The 22083-nt window shown below is 43.3% G+C and overlaps 2 protein-coding genes across 4 annotated transcripts in view; one reads left to right on the top strand and one right to left on the bottom strand.

Annotated features, from left to right (window-relative positions):
* Positions 1 to 22083, top strand: part of PPAT (phosphoribosyl pyrophosphate amidotransferase) — a 47826-nt gene that overhangs the window by 2736 nt on the left and 23007 nt on the right. The window lies entirely within an intron of this gene.
* The window catches only part of PAICS (phosphoribosylaminoimidazole carboxylase and phosphoribosylaminoimidazolesuccinocarboxamide synthase), a 42187-nt gene that overhangs the window by 12518 nt on the left and 7586 nt on the right, over positions 1 to 22083 (bottom strand). For 2 of the 3 annotated variants that reach the window (XM_077302046.1, XM_077302047.1), the window contains exons 5-10: positions 20554 to 20658; positions 18396 to 18476; positions 13875 to 13946; positions 9650 to 10009; positions 9008 to 9073; positions 6521 to 6708 (exon numbers count right to left, since the gene is read on the bottom strand). In XM_077302046.1, coding sequence (XP_077158161.1) covers positions 6521 to 6708; positions 9008 to 9073; positions 9650 to 10009; positions 13875 to 13946; positions 18396 to 18476; positions 20554 to 20658 — 872 coding nt within the window. The remainder of the gene's footprint in view (positions 1 to 6520; positions 6709 to 9007; positions 9074 to 9649; positions 10010 to 13874; positions 13947 to 18395; positions 18477 to 20553; positions 20659 to 22083) is intronic. The other variant, XM_077302048.1, reaches the window with a different exon arrangement.

Raw genomic sequence — 22083 nt, 5'->3', positions numbered from 1 at the left:
CACTGAGATATCTAAAGCAGTAGTCAAGTGTTCCTACTATTCATCACAAATAGGCCTATCCTAAGATTGGCTGAGACATAAAGGCCCAGTTTAGCCCACCCATATTGAATCTCTAAAGCTAAGTATTGTCAGCCCTGATTAGTATTTGGAAGGGAGACCTCTAGGACCTGGAGGTGTGAAGTCTTGTCCGACCCATCACGACCTCATGGACAATGATCCTCCAGGCCTTCCTGTCCTCTACCTTTCCTCGAGGTCCATTTAAGTTTGCACCTACTGCTTCAGGGACTCCATCCAGCCACCTCATTCTCTGTCGTCCCCTTCTTTTGCCCTCAATCACTCCCAGCATTAGGCTCTTCTCCAGGGAGTCCTTCCTTCTCATGAGGTGTCCAAAGTATTTGAGTTTCATCTTCAGGATCTGGCCTTCTAAAGAGCAGTCAGGGCTGATCTCCTCTAGAACTGACCGGTTTGTTTGCCTTGCAGTCCAAGGGACTCGCAAGAGTCTTCTCCAGCACCAGAGTTCAAAAGCCTCAATTCTTTGACGCTCGGCCTTCCTTATGGTCCAACTTTCATAGCCATACATTGCAACTGGGAACACCATAGCCTTGACTACACACACTTTTGTTGGCAGGGTGATGTCTCTGCTTTTTAGGATGCTGTCTAGATTTGCCATAGCTTTCCTCCCCAGGAGCAAGTGTCTTTTAATTTCTTTGCTGCAGTCCCCATCTGCAGTGATCTTGGAGCCCAGGAAAATAAAATCTGCCACTATCTCCATTTCTTCCCCATCTATTTGCCAGGAATTGAGAAGGCCGGATGCCATGATCTTCGTTTTCTTGATGTTGAGTTTCAAGCCAACTTTTGCACTCTCCACCTGCATCAAAAGGCTTTTTAGTTCCTCTTTGCTTTCTGCCATTAAAGTGGTATCATCTGCATATCTGAGATAGCTGATATTTCTCCCTGCAATCTTGATCCCAATTTGTGACTCATCTAACCCTGCCTTTCTCATGATGTGCTCCGCATACAAGTTAAATAGGCAAGGTGACAGTATACAGCCTTGCCAAACTCCTTTCTCAATTTTGAACCAATCAGTGATTCCATGTCTGGTTCTTACTGTTGCTTCTTGACCTGCATATAGGTTTCTCAAGAGACAGATAAGATGCTCTGGTATTCCCATCTCTTTAAGAACTTGCCACAATTTGTTGTGCTCTACACAATCAAAGGCTTTAGCATAGTCAATGAAGCAGAAGTAGATGTTCTTCTGGAACTCCCTAGCTTTCTCCATGATCTCCAGTTCCTCTGCCTCTTCAAAATCCTGCCTGTACTTCTGGAAGTTCTTGGTCCACATATTGCTGGCTTTTGGTATCACTGCTTTAATCAAAGGTGCATTCTATTATTTACTTCATTTAATTTTTGGTTCACCGTGGGTTCTGAAGCAGCTTACAATGTGTTTCTCGCCATTGTGCCCTCACAACAACCCTGTGATTGGCCTAAAGTAGCAATCCCCAACCTGTGGGCCACGGACCACATGTAGTCCTTCGACTAATTGGAGGTGGGCCCCGAAGGACGCCTTCTCTCCCCCCCCCCCAACCCTTTACTTCATCCCCCCCAGCCCTTTACAACACACTTCATGGTTGTGGCGTGTCTGTATCTTATTTTGAAGGGATGTTAAACATTACCATAGCGATCAGAGAGTGTTAGGGCAGTGGTTGAGAGTAGAGGAGTAACTACCCTCCCCCCACCGGGCCTCAGTAAAAGGCGTTGAGTGGTCCCCGGCGATAAAAAGGTTGGGGACCACTGGCCTAAAGGACCCAAGGCAGAGTGGGGGTTTGGAGTTGGGTACCCTGGATCCAATAGTCTGATGTTCTAACCACTATGTCATATGGGTTTATTCTGTGATCTCCAACACTGCACTGTTAGTTAAGTTAATTTGCCCGTTCTTATTCAGTAACTCGTGATAAGGCCACAGTGGCTCTCGTGATTAGATGCTGCCTTTGCCGTTTGTAAAGATGATGAGACAGTTTGCACTTTGAATTACATTGCAAGCAGCATAATATCAGTAAGAGTTGCAGCCTCTAATCTGGAGAACAGAGTCTGATTCCAAACTCCTCCAGAAGTGTCATCTGGGTGACCTTGAGCTAGTCACAGTCCTGTTAGAGATCTCTCAACCCCATCTGCCTCACAGGGTGTGTGTTGTGGGGAGAGGAAGTGAAAGGTGTTTGTAAGCTACTTTGGGACTCCTTCAGATAGTGAAAAGCAGGGCATAAAAAACATCTCTTCTAAATTTTAAAAAGCTAATATGCCAACCTTCTTTGTTGCTTGTAAGGCCATAAGCCACTTTAATACTGGATCATGTAGCTTAGATTGTTTCATTAACCCCTGTAGCAGTAGTTGGTTGGCAGCCGCGATGCCCTTTAAATTTTAAAGACACATTCTTTTCAGTGGTAAAGAAATGGAAAGTAATGGCTCTTTAAGTTTAAAGGGCACATATACTACTAATGAGATGGGAGCCAAACCCCTTTCATTTTCCTCCTCACTCCATTTAATCCCATGTCAGAAGAGGCGTGATTATAGTTCTAATTAAATACTTTCTGGAACAATAACAGTTCTAATACATAAATGATATTCATGCCCTTCCCAGTTTTCCAATATGGAATTTAAAAAAAAATGATTTTGCAAGTGCATACCCTTAATCTTAATCTCATAGTTTCCAGTTTGGTGTTTATTGGGAAATTATGCTTGTAAACTTTTGAATCTTTAACTAATGATTATATTTAACTATTGCCTTGGAAAGTACTTAATACCATCTTTTCATAAAGATGAAGTGTAGTGGCAAATAATATTCTGGGTACCATCACCTGATCTGAATAGGCAATTAGCGTTTTGCATGATGATTTTGCTGCCAGAGGATGTAGTGATGGCTGCAGGAATAAACAGCTTTAAAAGGGGATCAGATAGGTTCATGGGGATAAGTCTACTACTACTACTCATGGTGACTGAAGGGATACTCTACATTGAGAGGCACTGATCCTCTGAATCCCAGAGTCAAGAGGCAACATCAGAGGAAGACCTGTGCACCACTTAGACCGTTCATGCACTGGGAACTTTACTACCCCAGCTCCCATGCAGGAGCATAAATTGGGGATGGATGAAGTGCACTGGGCCAAATGCTCCCCCGTGTGGGTGCAGGAAGAGGTGGGGCAACCTGCCACGGCTAAAACTCCAGCCTGCAGCCCAGCATGAAACCTCCAGTGCATAAACGGTCTTTGTGAGTAAAACACAGCTTGAGTCCAGTAGCATCTTCATGAACAACAAAGTTGGTCTCTGTATTCTGTTTTATGTGAACCACGCTGAAACTTCTGGGAGGGCGGTATATAAATATAATAAATAAATAAATAAAATATGGCGTGCTTGAATAAAAATGTATTGGTCTTGAAGATGCCACTGGATTAAAACTTTGTTCTTCTACCCCAGACCAACACAGCTGCCCACCTGAATCTCGTTAGTTGATAAGTTACACTACAATTGTTTTGGATTTTATCAGGTAGGGTGATTTCTATGCAAAATGGCACAGATTTCAACTTTATGCACTATGACAGAAAACCAAAGGTTTTCAGGGTGTTTTGTAGCCTTCGTGGCACGGTTAAGAGTTGCAGCCTCTAACCTGGAGAACTGGATTTGATTCTGCACCTCCTCTTTCACATGCAGCCAGCTAGGTGAACTTGGACCAGTCCCAGTTCTCTCAGAACTCTGAGCCCCACCTACCTCACAGGTGTCTTATGGGGAGAGGAAGAGTAGGCAATTGTAAGCTGCTTTGATAACCCTTTGAGGAGTAAAAAGCGGGGTACAAAAAACAGTTCTCCACTAAAGGTTCATAAGCCCGTATGTTTCAATGTTTGGAAATACAGTCTCTTTCCTTTTAGTGTGAAAACTGGATTTCAGTCTCTATTGTAGGAAAAGTAAAGACTTTTTCATTCCTATTATCAGCAAGCTTGAAAGAATGTGCTAGATAATTATTAAATTATTAACAAAACTAGGAGAACAATCCAAACTAAGCATGTTTAACTCAGAAACCTACTCACATCCAGTTAATGGGACGTACTCTCTGGAAAATTTTCTTAGGAAACCCCATGAAAAAAGAACAGAGGCATACTGACATCTTGTTCCATGCACTTAATGTACGTCAATCAGTCGAGAAATAACATCATGTGAATCCTTGACCTGAACAATTTTGTAACACTCATTTTGGAACAAGCCTTATGCTTGTTAATTTTTCCCCAAAAGGCACTCCTCTTTGGCAACAGCGTGATATGCCTTTGAGTTTTGGAACAAGTTGCTGTCTCCCAGTCAATAACTTTTGTCAGCCATTTCTGTATGATGAAATTTAAATGGGATAGAAGTGAAACTAGCATAGGGAAGATGAGGACATTGTCCTCTTATGTCCTGCTCTAATAGATGTTGTAAAATATATAGATGCAATTGGGATAACAAATTTCCCCTCCCCAATTTCCTCATTCCCTTTCCTGAAAGCTCATTTAGCCTCTTCCCTATTTCCTTCCTACCTATCTACCAACTTACCACTGTTTCCCTCCCCCAGGTATGGGCCAGTTGCATTGTGCAGAATCTGCAAGGGTTTTCAGGGGATGTCTCACTTCCCCTTGTATCCCCCTTCCCTTGCTATTCCCTCATTCTGTTCTGTTGACCTTTTTGTGCTTCGTTCTCTCTTTCCCACCTATCAATCAACTTACTTTTGATCTTCCCCCATCTCCAGCAGTATTTATTATGCATTTTATTTTATTGATTTGATTTTTAGGCCACCCCTTCTTGCACAGCCAGCTCAGGATGGCTTATATCAGAGATTTAAATGCACAGCGAAAAACATTTATACCCTGCCTTTCTCAACAATGGGAAGACCAAAACAGCTTCCATCATTCTTCTTTCCCCCATTTCATCCTCAAAACAACAGGTCAAGCTGAGAATATGTCACTCAGGAACTCCCACAACAGGGTTGTGATTCAAGAGAAGTGCAAAGTTCCCCTTGATGGTGGTCACTCTCTCTGCTAGCTGAGTAACAGCACCTGAAACCTGCCTGCCATTTAGATGGCACCCCTAGAGGTTGCATCTTTTGAGTGCAACACCAGAATCCTCAGGAGGATTTAAAGTGGTACACTTTTTGCCCCTCTTAACTCACATTCTGGATAAAAGGGAACTGTCTGCAGTAAAAAAAATCTACTGGTCTGTCATATGCCCTCTTTGAATAAGACAGCAGTTTCCTTAAGCAAGAAGAGTGGAGTTTTCCTATGGAATTTTCAATTAATCTGGGACTGTTCTACAGCATTGATGCATCCTTCCTCAACATGTTTATTTTGGAGATACCGTATTTGCCGGCGTATAAGACGACTGGACGTATAAGACGACCCCCCAACATTTCCACTCAAAATATAGAGTTTGTTACATTACATTACAGTACTATGGGCCATTATGGGCAGCTCTGTCTATCCCAACTGAAGTGCCCCCGGCGTATAGGACGACCCCCCCACTTGGAGGCATGTTTTTCAGGGGGGGAAAGTAGTCTTATACGCCAGCAAATACTGTATGTATATTTAAGTGGTATACATGTGGATGCTGTATGTGGGGGCTGATACTGGACTTTTGCTTGCACTGTGGTCTTTTGTGCAAAGTAGGAAAACTACATCTACAGTGTGAGGGAGGTTTCTAACTAAAAATGGGTGAGCCTGTAGTAGTGGCCAACTCTCAACTCTGGTTTCTTGTGACTACAAAAAGCTTTTATAATGCAAGAACAACTGCTTTTTTAAAAAAAGCTGTTGGTAATACAGCTAAAGCTGAACTTGTGGAAATTATTTGCTTGAAGTTTTGCTCAGAAGCCTTTGATAAGGCACATCTTAAAGTTAAGCCCAGCAAATAAATAGTCAACGATTAAGGGCCAAAGTTTTCCTGTCTGGTTAGATATTTAGAAATTATCTTTAAAATGGGATATGGGAAATAGTTTAAGGATATGCCAGTCCAGAGATTTCAGCAGGGAAAAAAGTGATATAGTTCTCTGTGCTATCAAATAAGTAAGTCATTGAGATTTTAGATTGATTATAATTAAATTCATAGTCAAGCAAAACATGTTCCAGATGTCCCTGGAACTTAATTCCAAGGGAGTAGATTTAGGACTGGCACTGACATCAGACTCTTGCATTGACTCCTCTAGATTACAATTTTTTGTAGTTGTTGCTTTGTTTGGAAGTCTAACCAATTAAGGATGAAGCAACAGAACTGTGGCATTTTAAAGACTGGAGCCCACTTGGATATATTTCTGTGGGCCTTGTTCAGTAAGTTTATGTTAAGACTAAAAGGATTAAACACCTAAAATTTAAAGATGAAAACAAGATTTCAGCCCTTATACGTTGTGTCTGCATTATATCTGTTAAACAATGAAGCAGATTCTGGAGTTAACTGCTACTATTTGATTCTATAATAGAATGAAAACTTGAAAAAATACAAAAAGAAATTAACTAACCTGTTGTTCTCCGGGAAGAACACTCTCTAGCTGTATTGCATTGGTATCTTGCATGTCTTCCTGCTTGTTAAATCTCTCTAGCAGTGTCCTTTGGCTGTGGATGACAGAATGCATGCTCTCAGAAATACTTTCTGTCTGAGTTGCTACATTATCAGAAGCACTCTTCTTGAACAGAACAGGTGAAGGCTCTGTAAAGAAAAAGTGCTTATTACTTCAGAGGAAACATGAATTTGTTGCACCAATCTTGAGCATGTTCTGACATAGCAACTAATAGTCTCAACTCCGAAGAGAAACAAGTACTTGTGGGGTCATCTGCTTAAAAAAATATCTGGCACATCTGCCAAAGCAGTCCTATGCAGGTCTACTCAGAAGTAAGTCTCTTTCAGTTGGGCTTACTCCTAGGAAAGTGTTCTTAGGGTTGTAATATTAAGGGAACTCTGGACTCTTCATTTAATCATCAGAACACTCTAGTGGAGTTGGCTAATTTGAGGCACGTTGATTTGTTTAGGGCCAATATACTGAAACCTAAGAAGGCTCACCTTATTTCACTAATGTGATGTAAATGAACTCAGGCATTTTTTGCCTGAAACGGGTAAATACAGGGAACATTATCCAGCCAAAGTTAAGCATGTTATCACTTTCCATTCAATAGAACTTACATTCACTTAATACTGATAGAATGCACCATGGGACGTTTTCTTTTTAATCCCCCACAACAGTGCAATGAATGACAAATTCCTCCCCATGGAATGTGGGGCCAAGACTGGGAGAATTGTAGCACCTGACTTACTGTTAGAATGCACAGTATAGAAAAATGAAAAGTCTCTTATTCTCTTAATTTTAACAAATACTAGGGTATTATTGCCCTCTGAGCTTAATCTTCTCAGTTCTGAGGTCAGACTTGCTTGTTTTCCTGGGCCTGTCTGCTCCATGTGGAGGCCATCATGTCTCACCATTTTCTCCAAATTTAATTTGTTTTATTAAATCATAAGAAGAGAGAAAAAAAACCCCAAAAGAATAAAGAATAACATCAGTCAACTACAGGAATACGTTATCTATCAATCTATTCTAAAAATAAGTCCTAGAGTTCATAAAATTCTTCTGGTGGTCTTCTATTCATCAAATTAAGTTTTGCATGTCCCATCATTTTCTTTGGTCTGTAGGTCAGACCTACGAAGTCCCTGCCCATGATCAGGGTCCCTGGGCTGTCGAAAAGCTGCTTGCTCCACTCCTGGGGCCCAGTATAGAGATTAATTAGCAGCAACATGATATTGGTCTGGATCCCACTACTCCATCCAGCGAAGTTTGGAAACTCCCATTAATGTGTGCCTCTTAAGGTTGGATCCATGCCATTGCGTACAACCAGTAATAGTCTTAGCATATGAAGAAAAGCATCCACATTGGAATGGACATATGATACATAGAATCCTGTTGAGAGGGGTCATATAGGCCATCTAGTCCAACCCCCTCCCCTGTTCAGTGCAGGACTAACTTAAGCAGGCTTTCTCAACCAAGGTTTCATGAACTCCTGGGGTTTCTTGATGGCCCTGGAAGGGTTTCCTGAATAGGTTGGAGTCAATTAATTTTGTATATATATATATTTTTTTAATTGGTTAAACATTTATTGGGTGATATGACCATATATAGTCATGTCCACACACACACACACACACACCCCTTCCCAAATGGCCATGTTTCCCAACCATATTCTGCATGATCCTGCCACTTCTGGGGTTTCTCAAAGCCTGAAGAATGTTTCAGGCTTTTCTCAATAGCAAAAAAGTTGAGAAAGGCTGGCCTAAAACATCCATGATAAGTATCTGTCCATGCGCTACTTAATGAATGCCAGTGAGGGGGAGCTCACCACTTCCTTAGACAGCCTTATAGCTGTATCTGCATTGTGCCCAAATGATGAGGACTGTATGTCATATGACAGTGGTCCCCAACCTGCAGGCCGCGGCCCGGTGTCGGGCCGCGAAGGCCATGGCGCCGGGCCGCGGCTCCCTCTCCCCGCCCCCCCCCGCAGTAAAAAACTTCCCAGGCCGCAAGCTTGCGGCCCGGGAAGCTTCTTACTGCGGGAGGGTGGGGAGAGGGAATCAGGGCCGGGCCGCGCATTGTGCGGGCGTGGCCTGCGGGCGTGGCCCGATGCGCGGGTGTGGCCCGATGCGCGGGCGCGACCGGTCCGTGCGGGCGCGGCCCGATGCCCTGCCGGTCCCCAGCCTCGGAATGGTTGGGGACCACTGTCATATGACTAAGAACACATTCCAGTCACATGGATATTCATTGGGTGGTTCACCAAACAAAGTGGTATCCACTGCAACCTATACATACCAAAGGCAGATAAGTGAGTCAACCCTTGTATGCCATTCATGTGGTGGTCTGTGGACACAAGCCCTCTAAAATGAGGACAGATCAGTGACTTCATCTTTCGTAATCTGTTACTGTCAAATAGCTGTTCAACACACTGGAAAGACAAGTGGTTCTTACCATCTTCAGATGCTTTTCTCTTGACATTCAAAGCTCCTGCATCCTTGATTGTTTCTGTAACTGTATCTTTTTAAAGACAATAATAAACATTGTGACAACATCGTGGTTTAAATGCACTCCTTCAGCTAGATAACACAAATAAATTGCCAGCTTGAGGAATATAATTTGGAGTCATAAGCAGGAAAAATTATTGAGCCTTTAATTAATTCTCTTTTGACAATCCTATAGGATATTCAGAGATAGTTTGCGCTGGCCTGCTCTGGACTTTCTTGATGATCTTCCATCCAAGACCTTGCTTAGCTTCCGAGATCTGACAATACTGGACTAGCCAGGTCATGGCAGAGCTACTATAGACCTACTACTGGTAGGGGGGGATTCATGCTCCAAAAGAGAAGGGGTAGGAGGAAGAGGGAGTTCACGATCCTGTGTATGTTGACCAGCTCTAGAGATTTACATAAGTAGTAGTTATTAATGTTTAAATCTGTTGGGATGTTAGCTGCTAATATTGCATCCACCAGATTTTAGAAGCATCTTGCTCCTTTTCTCCCACATGTTAACTATTGTGCAGCACTTCATACTTGTTCAAGATGTTCTTGGAGATTAATGCAGTATTAGTTTTCCCTCCTGTGCACATATACATACCTAAGGGCTGGCTTTTCAAAATGCTGTTGATTTCATCATAAAATCTCATCCTCCTCCTGGCACTTCCAAGATGACTGTTGTCTTTTTGCACTGCCCGGTATTCATATTTCAAGTTCTTGTACTTTGTCCGACACTGTTTCCAGTCTCTCTCTATTCCAACTCTCATTAACCTTCTGGCAATCTCCTTGAATATTTCCTTATTTCTTGTTGCTCCTTCAAGTGTTTGCTGGATCTCCTCATCCGACCATATATTTATCAAAGCTCTGACTTCATTATCACACCAGTGTTTTCCTACTCCTGCATCATTAACCGTGATAACCCTAAAGTGGTTCTGGGCTTCACCCAAGGACATTTGATTTTCTGCAAATAAAAAATAAAAGTAATTGAAATAAATAGATGAATATTCAGGAGTTTAAATACTTTGGTTCTTTTGTTGTAAAACTGGAATGTATTTCTTGAGTTAGATTTGCTGTGAATTTCATCAGGGAAAGGGTCTGAATGGGATTTCTTGCATTGTCAGTGCAAAATGGGAACTGTGCGCAGAAGGTCTTGTCTTAGTGTTTTATATCCTTCTGACATGCTGCTTTCTAACAATGATGACACGTGTATGAGATTGGAGACAGGCCTTTAAAAAATCAGCCAGTGGTCCATCCTGTGACAAAACCTGAGTCCAGAATCTAAGAAGATACAGTCTGGTCACTAGGATCCACTTTCTGTAGAAGAAGAAAAGTTGGTTTGTATGTTCCACTTTTCACTGCCCGAAGGAGTCTTAAAGCGGTTTGAAATCGCCTTCTTTTCTTCTCCCCACTACAGGCATCCAGTGAAGGTAGCTGGGGCTGAGAGAACTGTGACTGGCCCAGGGTCACTCAGCTGGTTGCATGTGGAGGACTGGAGAATCATATCTGGTTCTCCAGATTAGAGGCTGCCACTCTTTAACCACAACACCAAATGGTCTCTCAAAGACCCATTATGCACAGGGGTTTTAGCGCCCATTCGGGGTGGAATGGCGGCGACTAAAATCACCGATAACGCACGGTGTCGGCTACAACCGGCTGCAGCTTCGGTGCATGCCGCCGAAAAAACTGTGTTAGCGAAACGCGGAAGAAAGCGCAGCTTCCGGGTGACCGGGGCGCAACCAGAAGTGACGCCCGGATTGCCGCGTGCATAATCGGTTACTCTGGGTTTTGCCGCCGTCGCACCCCGCCCCGTGCATAACCGGTGTGCGTTGCGTCTTCCCCCTCCGCGTTTTCCATGTGACCCGAAATCGCCGTTTCAGCGGCCGTGCATAATGGGCCAAGAGGAGGAGCTGAGGAGAATAGTGGCCCAGAGGATAGGCAGCTGTTGTTGGGAGTACCAGTGCTGCTTTCCTATGGATGGATATGTCTGTTCCAGTGCTGCTTTCCTATGGATGGATATGTCTGTTCCAGAGATACAATTTAAAGCTTGGCTTATTGAGCTCATTCCAAAACCCTGGCTGCTGGTGCAACATAGACATTGGCACAGAAAGTCAATATGCTCTTTGTGTAGAGCAGTGGTCCCCAACCACCAGGCCATGGGCTGGTGCCGGGCTGTGTAGGCCTTGGCACTGGACCGTGGCTCCCTCTCCCCGCCCCCGCCCCTCACCGAGAAGCTCGCCAGGCCGCCAGCAAATCGGCCGCCAAAGCAGGGCTGCAAACGTGCACGTGAGGCAGGTCCGCACATGCGCGAAACTGCTGCGTGTGTGCATTTGCAGCCCCGCCGGGCGCAAACCCGCATGTGCGGCAGGTCCGCGTATGGCGGGGGCTACTGTGCATGCACGGGGCCCCGGATCGCCCTCCCCCCAACGGTCTGCAACCCGAAAAAGGATGTAGACCGCTGGTGTAGAGAACAGAAAGGACCTGCAACTTCTCTGCAATATGTATCAAGTGTCCACATCCACCAATCACAGAACAGCTTGCTGACAACACCACCATGTCAGTCATATGTAGAAGCAACAAAGCATGCCAATACTGGCAAGCTTCTTTGGTGGCATCCTGCCCTACCCACATGAAATTCACAATGAAGGAAGGAACAAAAGAAACACAGTGTCCTTGGTTGTAGGGTGGGCTATAGCTGGCTCCATAGGAATCCTATTACTATTGCAGTCCTGGAAGCTCTGAAGATGGGACGTTAATCCCATTCTTGCAACAAGCACAGAGAAAAGGAAGCGTGGCTGCTCCATTCTTATTGCCCAGAAGCCCCCAAAGAAAGGCCATGAACTTTACCTTTCAAGAGTTTGGCACACTTGAGACTAGGAAAAGAATGCCCTAAAGAGCAGGGTTTTTGCCAAGCAGGTGAAAGGGAGCATTTACAAAGGCAGTTTGTTTACCCTCATCCAGCCCATTACTGGGTGCAACCACCAGTTCAGAATATACATCAACCACATCCCTAGAATTAGGTGGAAGAGAGAGGCAGAGCTGAGTATCATCTGCATACTGGTGACACCACAGCCCGTATTTTTTAATGACCTCTCCTAGTGGCTTAATATGAATCTTAAATATCAAGGGAGTTTGTTTGTTTGTTTGTTTGTTTGTTTGTTTGTTTATTTATTTATTTATTTATTTATTTATTTATTTATTTATTTATTAATTAATTAGATTTATATACCGCCCTCCCCGAAGGCTCAGGGCGGTTTACATTAAACTAATCAACAATACATGAAACAATACATGAGTTAAGATAGAAACCCTGTAAGACTCCGCAGGTGAACAGCCATGAGTCAGAGCAGGAATCTCCCAACCCTACCTTCTGAGATTTACTCTCCAGATAGGACTCAGAGCACCACAATATGTTGGTCCTTAGTCCCAGGCAGAGAGGCAGCTCAGTAGGTATGGTACCAAATATGAAAGGCCATTGGGAGATCCAGCAGAATTAGCAGGGTCACATTTCCCTTATCTAGTTATCTATAGCAGGGGTAGTCAACCTGTGGTCCTCCAGCTGTTCATGGACTACATGACTGAAATTCTTGCACTGGGCAGGCGGTTGGACTAGATCGCCCTTGAGGTATCCCCCCTCTCATATACACCAGCAAAGGTCTCTAGAATTGTATAGTAAAATTACAGATTCTACACTGAAACAGATGGGGCTTATTATTATTATTATTATTATTATTATTATTATTATTATTATTATTATTATTATTATTATTATTATTATTATTATTATTATTTCGATTTATTTCCCGCCACTCCCAAATGGCTCGCGGCGGGTTACAATGTCTTAAAAAACCCATTAAAACTCCCATTAAAAGACTTTAAAATGTCACAACATGGCAGCACAATAATAAGATCCCCTTCCTACCCCCATTCCTAAAAAAAGGGGGGGTGGAGGAGAAGGAGGTCAACGATGTTCAAGAAGCCCGGGGGAGCTTCTATCATTTATCTATCATTAAAACATGTAAGGGAACAATGGGGGGGAAAGGTTATGAGTAAGGAAGGAATTATAGGAAACACTTAAGAGTGAAGAATGAGTAAGGGAGAAAAGGGAAGAAGAAAGCAGCTCTTAAGATCATGGCTGTGATAGCATAGTAGGGATGATTATACCCATTTACTAGTCAACGTAGATTCCTGGGGAACTACCCTGGATGTTTTGAAATTCCTCCCCATAGTTTTATTCTTGGAAAAGCTTCAGGAATCAACAATGACTCTGTGCTTTGGAGCTGCAGTGTAATATCTTTTGCTAGACTTAGGAACCAAGTAAGTTGATATTTCTGCAGGCTTCTATTCCAGAATAAATTGAAGGATTGTAACAGTAAAGGTAAAGGTATCCCCTGTGCAAGCACCGGGTCATGTCTGACCCTTGGGGTGACGCCCTCTAGCGTTTTCATGGCACACTCAGTACAAGGTGGTTTGCCAGTGCCTTCCCCAATTGTAACAGTAAAAGTACCATAATGATTCTGACCGTGACTTCCTGCCAAAAATGTCCTGTGATGTGATGATACCAACAGTTGGCTAATGGGGAGCTGCAACCCCTGTAGCTGTCAGTGATGGCTACACTCAAGGGAAATTATTCATCTGGGGTCCCTTAGTTATTCCTGCTGTAGTAAACTTGCAACTGTGTATTTGGTGATCACTTGGGATAGGCTTCTTTCTTGTCAGTATGAAAGTAAGCATTCAGTGCTGGAGGGCTAGAAGTGCATGGGCCAGGATTTGTGAGAAAGACCATCTCCTTCCCACTACATATCAAATGCAAAGAGTTAATTACTTGCCTGCATCTGTTATCTTTTTACATATTGAAAAACCAGGTGCATCCTCAGAGGCTGTGCTGATAGAATCCTCATCTATAAAAGAAGAGAGATTTGTTTTCACCATTAAAAAGTTGCTTAGTATATTCTCCTGGTCAGTCCTGGTCCCTAGTTCCTTGCCAGCCTCCTTTGCAGTCCTTCTCTTTGCAGTTTTGTAACTGCAGTTTTGTAACTCTTAGTATTCATGACCAACAAGGCTTTTGTTTCCCTATAATGTAAACTACTTTTGTTTACAGTTTTTGCTGTGGGATTTAGGTGCGCCTTTGAAGATCAAAAAGTACCACTGTTGGTAATCTCACCTGATTCTAACATAAATGTGCAGCATATTAAATGAAGCCTGATTCAATGCATGATTACTCAAAAGTAAGCTCTGTTCGGATGAATGGCTGTTGTTGCTAGGCAAGTCTAATATGCAGTTCTATTATGCACAGAATTGGAGCCTTGTCCAGTCTAAACTCTATTTCAAATAGCCAGGTACCCTTCCTGCTCGCATCTTGTGCTTGTCATTGCTACGAATATCAAGGTACCTTCAGTTTGTATTGATGCTCCATGCGTGAACTCCCTGAAGGAGAAAGCCAGTTGGTGGGAAACTGCACAAGAGCCTTCTTTATTACATATTGCTCTGTAACCGCAAACTGGCTGGCCTCCATGCACACAATAGGCAGCAAAACTGAGCCACCCACATACCATGTTGTTGTCCATGCATTTGGAAGAGTCTCCAGGTACATTAACCAAAAGTGGGGGAAATCCAATTAGAAACTGGCCTGATGGAAATGATTTGGAACAGATGGGATTTTGTGGGCACCTTAGAATCGGTGAAGAGAAACAAGAGGAAGGGGGAGAAATCAGCCTGCTTTAAGCCCCTGAGAGCTCACAGAATCCTAGATTTGTGATTGTATGTTGGGATTTCCAAATTGCTTTTCACATATATAAATATAGAATGTTTAGTTATTGTCAGGGTTGTCGTAGGATATGAAATATGGACAGATGGAAATTCTTGCATGTGGCCCATATTTGTACATGGGGTACATGCCTTCTTTTGCTAATATTTTAGAAATATTTAGTATTTCTTAATTTGAAGTGTAGATTTTCCACTGAAAACCTACACCACTGTTGGAAACCCACAGGGTGGAAAGATGCTGGAGGGGATGATGCAGAATTGGGGCTTGCAAATTTGCAGCTTTCTGAAGCTGTTCTTATTTTTAAAGGGTTGAGATTGTGTGATATATTTGTAGCTTGCATTTTAGGGGGTGGGAATCTTCCAGTACTGAGTAACAGTATAGTACTGTAGAATGTAGAGGACTGGCTAATTATCTTGGTGTAAATTTTTCCTATTCTTCAAATAGCCTCTGAATGATGCCTTGGCACCTTCTGAGGCTTCCATCAGTCACACCAGCTAAAGAGAGAGAACTGTATTTGGGGGAATTCACTTTTCATTCAGCTCACATCCAACTTCACATTAATCACTCTGAATAGAAACATTTTAGGTTTGTCACAGTGCTAGTCTTTTTTGTACACAGGGGACACAGGCTAGAAAAGTGTGACGCTTGATAATGCCTGATCTATCAACTAAACAAGAGAAACGGTAGCAGCTTTCATTACTATCAAATGAAAGTTATAATAAAGCCAAACAAATCAATATTCTTAAATGCAGTGTGTGAACTGGAAGACCCTGGCACAGAGGTCACTATCCAGCAAAACTTTGATTCAGCCTTTGTTTTGAGAACCCAAGTGAAAAGAGTCTAGAAGACAAACCTGAAAAAAGAGATTTTGCTTTCTGTTTAGAGGCAGTGCAGTCAAAAGTTTTGCCTGTTTGGGTTTCTTCATCTTCCATTAGCATTAAATATGTTCCTTTTCTAACATTATGGTACAAGTGACGTAATAAAGATGGATTGTAAGTAAACTTGCATATTCCAGGAGATGCGATCTAACATATCTCCAAAGTAAATAAATTCCATATAATGAAAAGCAAAAATCTATGAATGTAAGCTAGAAGAATAGTCCTTAGCAGCTGGATTAGCAGTCCATACATTCAAATTTTTTCATGTGATACTGAAGCAATCCTAATAACTTTGGGATTCTTTATATACTTTCACACTTTAAAAAATGCAGGAAACAACTCTGGAAACACTTGGTAAGCATCTGGACAGAGATTAGAGATGTACTATGCAAGGTATGCTCTTTCTCCAGAGTGTACCATATCCTTCCCCCCTGCCTCTTGTTCTTAAATTACAAATCCCATGCCTTTTCATCTCACTATCTAGCCTTCCAAATGCTGCCAAATTGTAAATATTGCAGTTGGAGTCAGATTTGCAGATTGTGCAATGTTTACGTAAATGTTCTTTTTGGTTTTATAATTAAGTGCAGCCATGTTTGGCACAGGTGTGTACACCTTCAATTACACTGTTTCATAACTTTTGAAAGCTGCTATGTTGTGAAACATGATGCAGTCCTGTGACATAGAAATAGCTATAATTCTTTTTCCAGAAGGGCTTTTAGAAGACGGAATAATGGGAAAATATGGTCCCCCACCTTCAGTCTGGCTTGGTACCACCTATTCTGTTACTTTGGGACTCCTACCACTTGGTTCCCAATTACCTGGTACAAATTTGTTCCCCTGTAAGGTGGTGTTGGGATCCTAGCTACAAATGTAATCTGCAAGACCTACTCATTTGAGCTTCTTTTCAACTTTCCAGTAACAAATAGAATCAAACCAAATAGATAATATATCAGCAAATGTGGGGTTCCACCATACTTGGCAAGATAATGGACAATCTGTGTATGGGTTTATGTGGGGAGGAAGGGGGAAAGATTCATCCTCCTCTCTTGCAAATATCAATTTCCTTACTTGTACTTTTTTTTTCAGCGGGATTTGTATGCTGCTGACTTAATGCAATTATGATCCTTAAATGGATTTTATGTGCTAAAGAACAGAGTAGTTATTTTGCAGTCAGGAAACTGCATGATATCACAGAATGCTCTTTTCTTTTATTAACTTACATTGCATTACGTTGCATTCATGTGATATGGGGTATGTCTTTGAACTTCCACAGAGGCAGTGCTCCCATGAAGGGAGTTAACCCTCCACTGAGTTTCCTTCGTAGCTCTCCTTATCATGGCATGTTACTGTTTTTGGAAGTGGGTATGTTTACATCAACAGGTAGCTGTCCTTTAAAAAAAACATCAACCAATTGGACCTATCCTAAATGTCAGGTTGTGGGGTACAATTGTTCTGTGACAATGGCTGTGAAAAGGATTATATCAAATTAAACTCAAAATTGTATTTGAAGTCATGGTGTATACACCGTACTAATATGTTTACTCTGGCTGTTAATAATATAGTTGGTTTATTGAACACTTTCAGAGTCCTTGTCTTGTTGCAACAATCACATGAGACATGGGGCCTTTGTCCCCACTTTGGAGATACAGGATATGAGACTGCAGAAATTGGTTGGGATTCTGACAGTCCAATGGAAAGTTATTCCAGTCTGAATCCACTAAAATCAATGGGTTTAGACTGGAGTAACACTGTACTCTTAAGCATCTTCTAGCTTCTGTCTTCAACAGTGCTGACTGTTCATGAATCAAGAACCATTTAATTAGATCTGAATAAGCCCCCCTAAGATGTTCTCTCCCATAATCTTTCAAAGTGAGGGGCCTTTGAAGTGAGAGGCCTTTAAAACCAGACCTTTGAAGAAGGCCCTATAAGGGCCAAAACGTGTCAGGCTATTGGTTCATATAGTGCATAGTACAGTTTTGCAATGGACTATGGGCTGTATACATATATGTTTTTAAAATTGTGCACAATAAAAGTTATAGAATTTTAACATTAATACAGACATTCAACCTTTGAAGGTCCTGACTGTCATCAGTTGGGCTTTTATGGTTCCGGTGCCTGCCCCTGCATGCAGGCCCTGGTATTCCTTGGTGATGTCCCACCCAAATACGAACCAGGGTTGAGTCTGCTTCAGTTGTGGGATCTGATGAGGTCAGGCTGTGATTTCTTTATCAAAGGCAGAAGAAAACCCACTTTTAATCTACTTCATTATCTTTGTTAATCTTTTGGTTGGTTTATGTTGTGATATAATTAAGAATGTTTAAAGTTTGTATTGTGCTTTATTTTGTAAGCAGTCTCAGGCAGGTCATCTGGAGAGGTGGCATAAACATTCTCTAAACAATTTTTTGAAAAGTGTAAGCTTCATCAGAAATGATTGCATCTATTGCCCAGGACTAATTGGAAGGATCTTGTGTAGTGCTGGTTGGCTCTAACAAAAGAGAAGCCAATAATCAAAGATGATGATGCCATCCGTTCAGTCATGTCCGACCCTCGGCAATTCTATAGGAAAGTCTTCACCATGTGCCCCTGTCTCTGACTGCTTCTTTTAGTTGCTTCATGGTCATCCCTGTGTTGGCTTTGATCGAATCCAGGATAATTGTCTCTATTCACTGATGCAGACAATAACTGATGGTGAATTATTTCCTTACCTATGTCAATGGCTTCTTTCTTAATGTGTGTGAGCTCCATGCCATCAGCATTTGTGCAATCCTCTTCATCATCTTGAATTTCTATGTAAATTAGAAAGCAGATCTCAGAAGATAGCTAACTATATTGAATTACTTATGCTGAAGATATTCATTTGGCATATTATCATTAATGTGGTCCCAAGTTTATATCTTCAATATAACCCATTTATTCAAACAGTTTCCAAAACTCACAGAGTTAAACCTAGGATGCAAAGAATCTCTAAGATTTTATTCTTCTGCTTGAAAAAAACGTTTAAAATGCTAAATACCCAGTTCTGGATTTGCCTCACCAGCAGATAAAAGTGATACTCATTGTCTTCTGCATCAGAGAATTCTGGCATACCATTGCACGGATTCAAATGCGCTAAACTGGTTAAGCCATCATGGAGTATTGTTTCTTTTGATGAAATAACTCGATAGCAAAAATGCTGTGCCTAGACAAACCCAAAGGCAGTGCATTCCTAAACAGAATCACCCACTTTTAAGCCTGTTGGTTTTGGTGGCTCAGGGGTGGAACTCTGTTTAAGGTGTAACTATTAACAAGACAGCAACGTGCTAATTCTAGAAAGCCCTGTGAAATGTGGGTAGAACCAAAAGGGTGGTGATTTGAGCTTTCCCCACTTGGCTGTACTGAGAATGAGCTTTCAGAAAGCTGCTATATGCATAATATTGTGTTACGGTAGCCGCTAATCCTGGGGTGATGTTGTAGTCAGATACAGCTCCTTAGGTTCCCATAAAACAGGAGCATATAGGTGCATGTTAATAAAGGTGTTAGCTAAGTCAATAGACTATTTCAGGTTGTAAGATCTCCAGGACAGAGACTTAATTATGAGTTTGTATTCTGGGCAGACTTGATCTGTGATGGAATAAGTTATTGTAGATATTCAGAATGTTTCGTTTTTTAAGAAAAATGCAGGTTGCTATATTTTATCTCTGCAAAGAGGGTGGAATTTTGGCCTTCAGTTTAATTGGCTTCTGGCTGTTTGGTGAAGCTACCTCTTTGGCTAGAGTGGTAGCTGGAGAGGCTGACCCAACAAAAAGGTAAATGTCCAAGGTTGTGCCAAAGGGTCAATGACTGCAGTTTCTGACTCTGAGTTATGTCCTGTCTTTTATTGAGCAAATATTGAGCAACAGGGTCAGCAGCTGTAACAACTTACTAAAAAGTCAATCAGTGTCAGTGCTTACTTATTAGGATTTATCCATTTTACTCCTGAAGGTTTCAGCTGCTCAAAAGGCATTTTTTTTCAGACATTTGCTGACAGTATGAATGTTTATTTCAGTTTTTGAAAACACAATGCATTTGGTTGTAATCAAATCCGCACTGTAATCAAATTCTGTGCTATACAGAATTTGCACAAGACAAACACTTAAAACTGAGAACAAGTTTTGAGCCCAGCGTCCCCTTTAAGACCAAAGAAGTTTTATTCAAGGTATGAGCTTTCCTGTGCAGGGACACTTCCTCAGGTACAAGCTCAGATCCAGGTTTATAGGCTTTTACACAGACTTTGATTAATAGTGTGGCACCCTCTGCTGGACAAGTCTTGGGTACTGTTTCGAAAAATGCTCATAGTGCCTTTTTGATTTTTTAATCCAGACTCAGGCTGCCTGAAGTGAAGTGTAACCACCAGTTTACAACAGGAATAAAGGTGTGATCCAGTGGGCTCTCAATTAAAGCTCAAAGGCTTTCTGTGGTTCATACTAATACCTACTATGCATTGCGTTCTGGATTTTTCACTATGGACATTTTGGGATTTTGGTATCTCAAAGGCAATTCAGTAGACAAGGAATTTTCTGAGAGAAAAGCAGGATGAATGCAGAAAGAAGAGACCTGGTGGATAGTGACTGATGGCAGATCTCTCTGTCCATCTCACATCTATCCTGATGTTCCTTAAACAAGGGTAGAGAAGCAGACACGCCTCTCCATTTAATCCTCCTAATAATTCTGTGAGTTCTTACACTTATCTAGTATCCAGAGCATTATAGGAAACTGGTGGTGGGCAGAAGATTCTAGATATTTAGAGTTCCTGGAGTCATCTAGTAGAAACAGGTTTTGTTTTGGTTTCCTCCAACCTCTGTCCCCAGGGAAACCGCCCCACTTAAGTTTTTGCATGCACCTTACCTATATCAGTAACTTCTTCTTTTATATCTTCCTTCATGCAGACAATAACCGGCTGTTCTGAATGACCGTTTACATAGTTATCTTCATCTAATGTCTCATGGAGCACTAGGAATGCAAAGAGAGATGCTTATCCTAGTGTTTGTGACCAGGGTCAGACTCGGCAAGATAGGGTCTGTTCATCTGTGGTGCAGAGTTATTATATATACTAGGGATAAAGCCCATTTGTAAATGCAGCGTGGGCTAGGGGGGTGGGGCGAACAACGGGGAGGCGAAGGACGCATGCTTGGGAATCCGGGCATGCGTGCAGCAGTGTGAGGGTGGGGTGCTTGAAGAAGAAGAAGAAGAAGAAGAGTTGGTTCTTATATGCCGCTTTTCCCTACCCGAAGGAGGCTCAAAGCGGCTTACAGTCGCCTTCCCATTCCTCTCCCCACAACAGACACCCTGTGGGGTGGGTGAGGCTGAGAGAGCCCTGATATCACTGCTCGGTCAGAACAGTTTTATCAGTGCTGTGGCGGACCCAAGGTCACCCAGCTGGTTGCATGTGGGGGAGCGCAGAATCGAACCCAGCATGCCAGATTAGAAGTCTGCACTCCTAACCACTACACCAAACTGGCTCTCTTGGGGCGCGGCAGCGTGTTGGGGCCGGTAACCAGGCATGCGTGTGACTCCGCGCATGCCTGGTTCATTCCAGGGCCGGCAGAGGAGCCAGGCAGAGCGGGCCGGCTGGGGCCGGCTTAGGGAGAATGGGAAGGAAGGGCCAGGGCTGCCGAGGACCGGGGTAAGGTGATCCGTCCTGTCGGTGTGGCTGGATAGGGCTAGGAAAGGGGTGGTGGGGAAGGGTGGGAACGGGGGCTGGGCAATAGGCGGCGGCTGGTTGTTTGGGCTTTGTGTCGGGGTGGGAAGGGGGCTGGGTAGGTTGGGGGAGATTGGTCGCTGGCAGGGCGGCTGATTGTGTGGTTGGGTGGGTGCTGGAAGCGTGGGAAGCATTGGCGGGGCGGGAAAGGGTCTGGGGAGGGTGGGAGGGTGAGCAGACGGTGTGGGCACCAGTGAGTGTGTGTGTGTGCTCGGAGCGTGGGAAGCGGCGGCGGGGAGGGGGGGTTAGCCTGCGGCATGCGGCGTGCAGGTGCGTGAGTGTGTGTGGGGGGTTGTTTGAAGGGAGGGTATCAGCGAGGGTGCGGGAAGGGGTGTGTGGACAGAGGGCGCCAGTTTGCACTGAGCGGTCGCGTAGTGTGTTTGGGAGTGGGTGGGAAAGGAGCAGGGATGCCGCGTCTTTGACGCGCCGTCCCAGCTCCTTTCCCCAGGGCGATGGGAAGGCAGGAGGACTCACCGTGGGCGAAGGCAGTTTGTCCTTCGGTGCGGTGAGTCCCCTGGCGGGCGAGGCCGGGGCAAGCGGCCACTGGGGAGGCGCGCTTTGCGCGCTTTGGCCCTTGAGTGGCACTCGGAGGGGCAAATCAGGAGCCGCTTTGTGGCTCCTGATTCACCCCTCCGAGTTTTTATCACGGACAGAGCCCGCCCTAACTCCTCCCCGAT

The sequence above is a fragment of the Paroedura picta genome, chromosome 10 (genome assembly GCF_049243985.1).
Source record: "Paroedura picta isolate Pp20150507F chromosome 10, Ppicta_v3.0, whole genome shotgun sequence".
Lineage (NCBI taxonomy): Eukaryota > Metazoa > Chordata > Lepidosauria > Squamata > Gekkonidae > Paroedura > Paroedura picta.
Note: the sequence above shows the minus strand (reverse complement) of the source record. Positions and strands in the feature narration are given on the sequence as shown.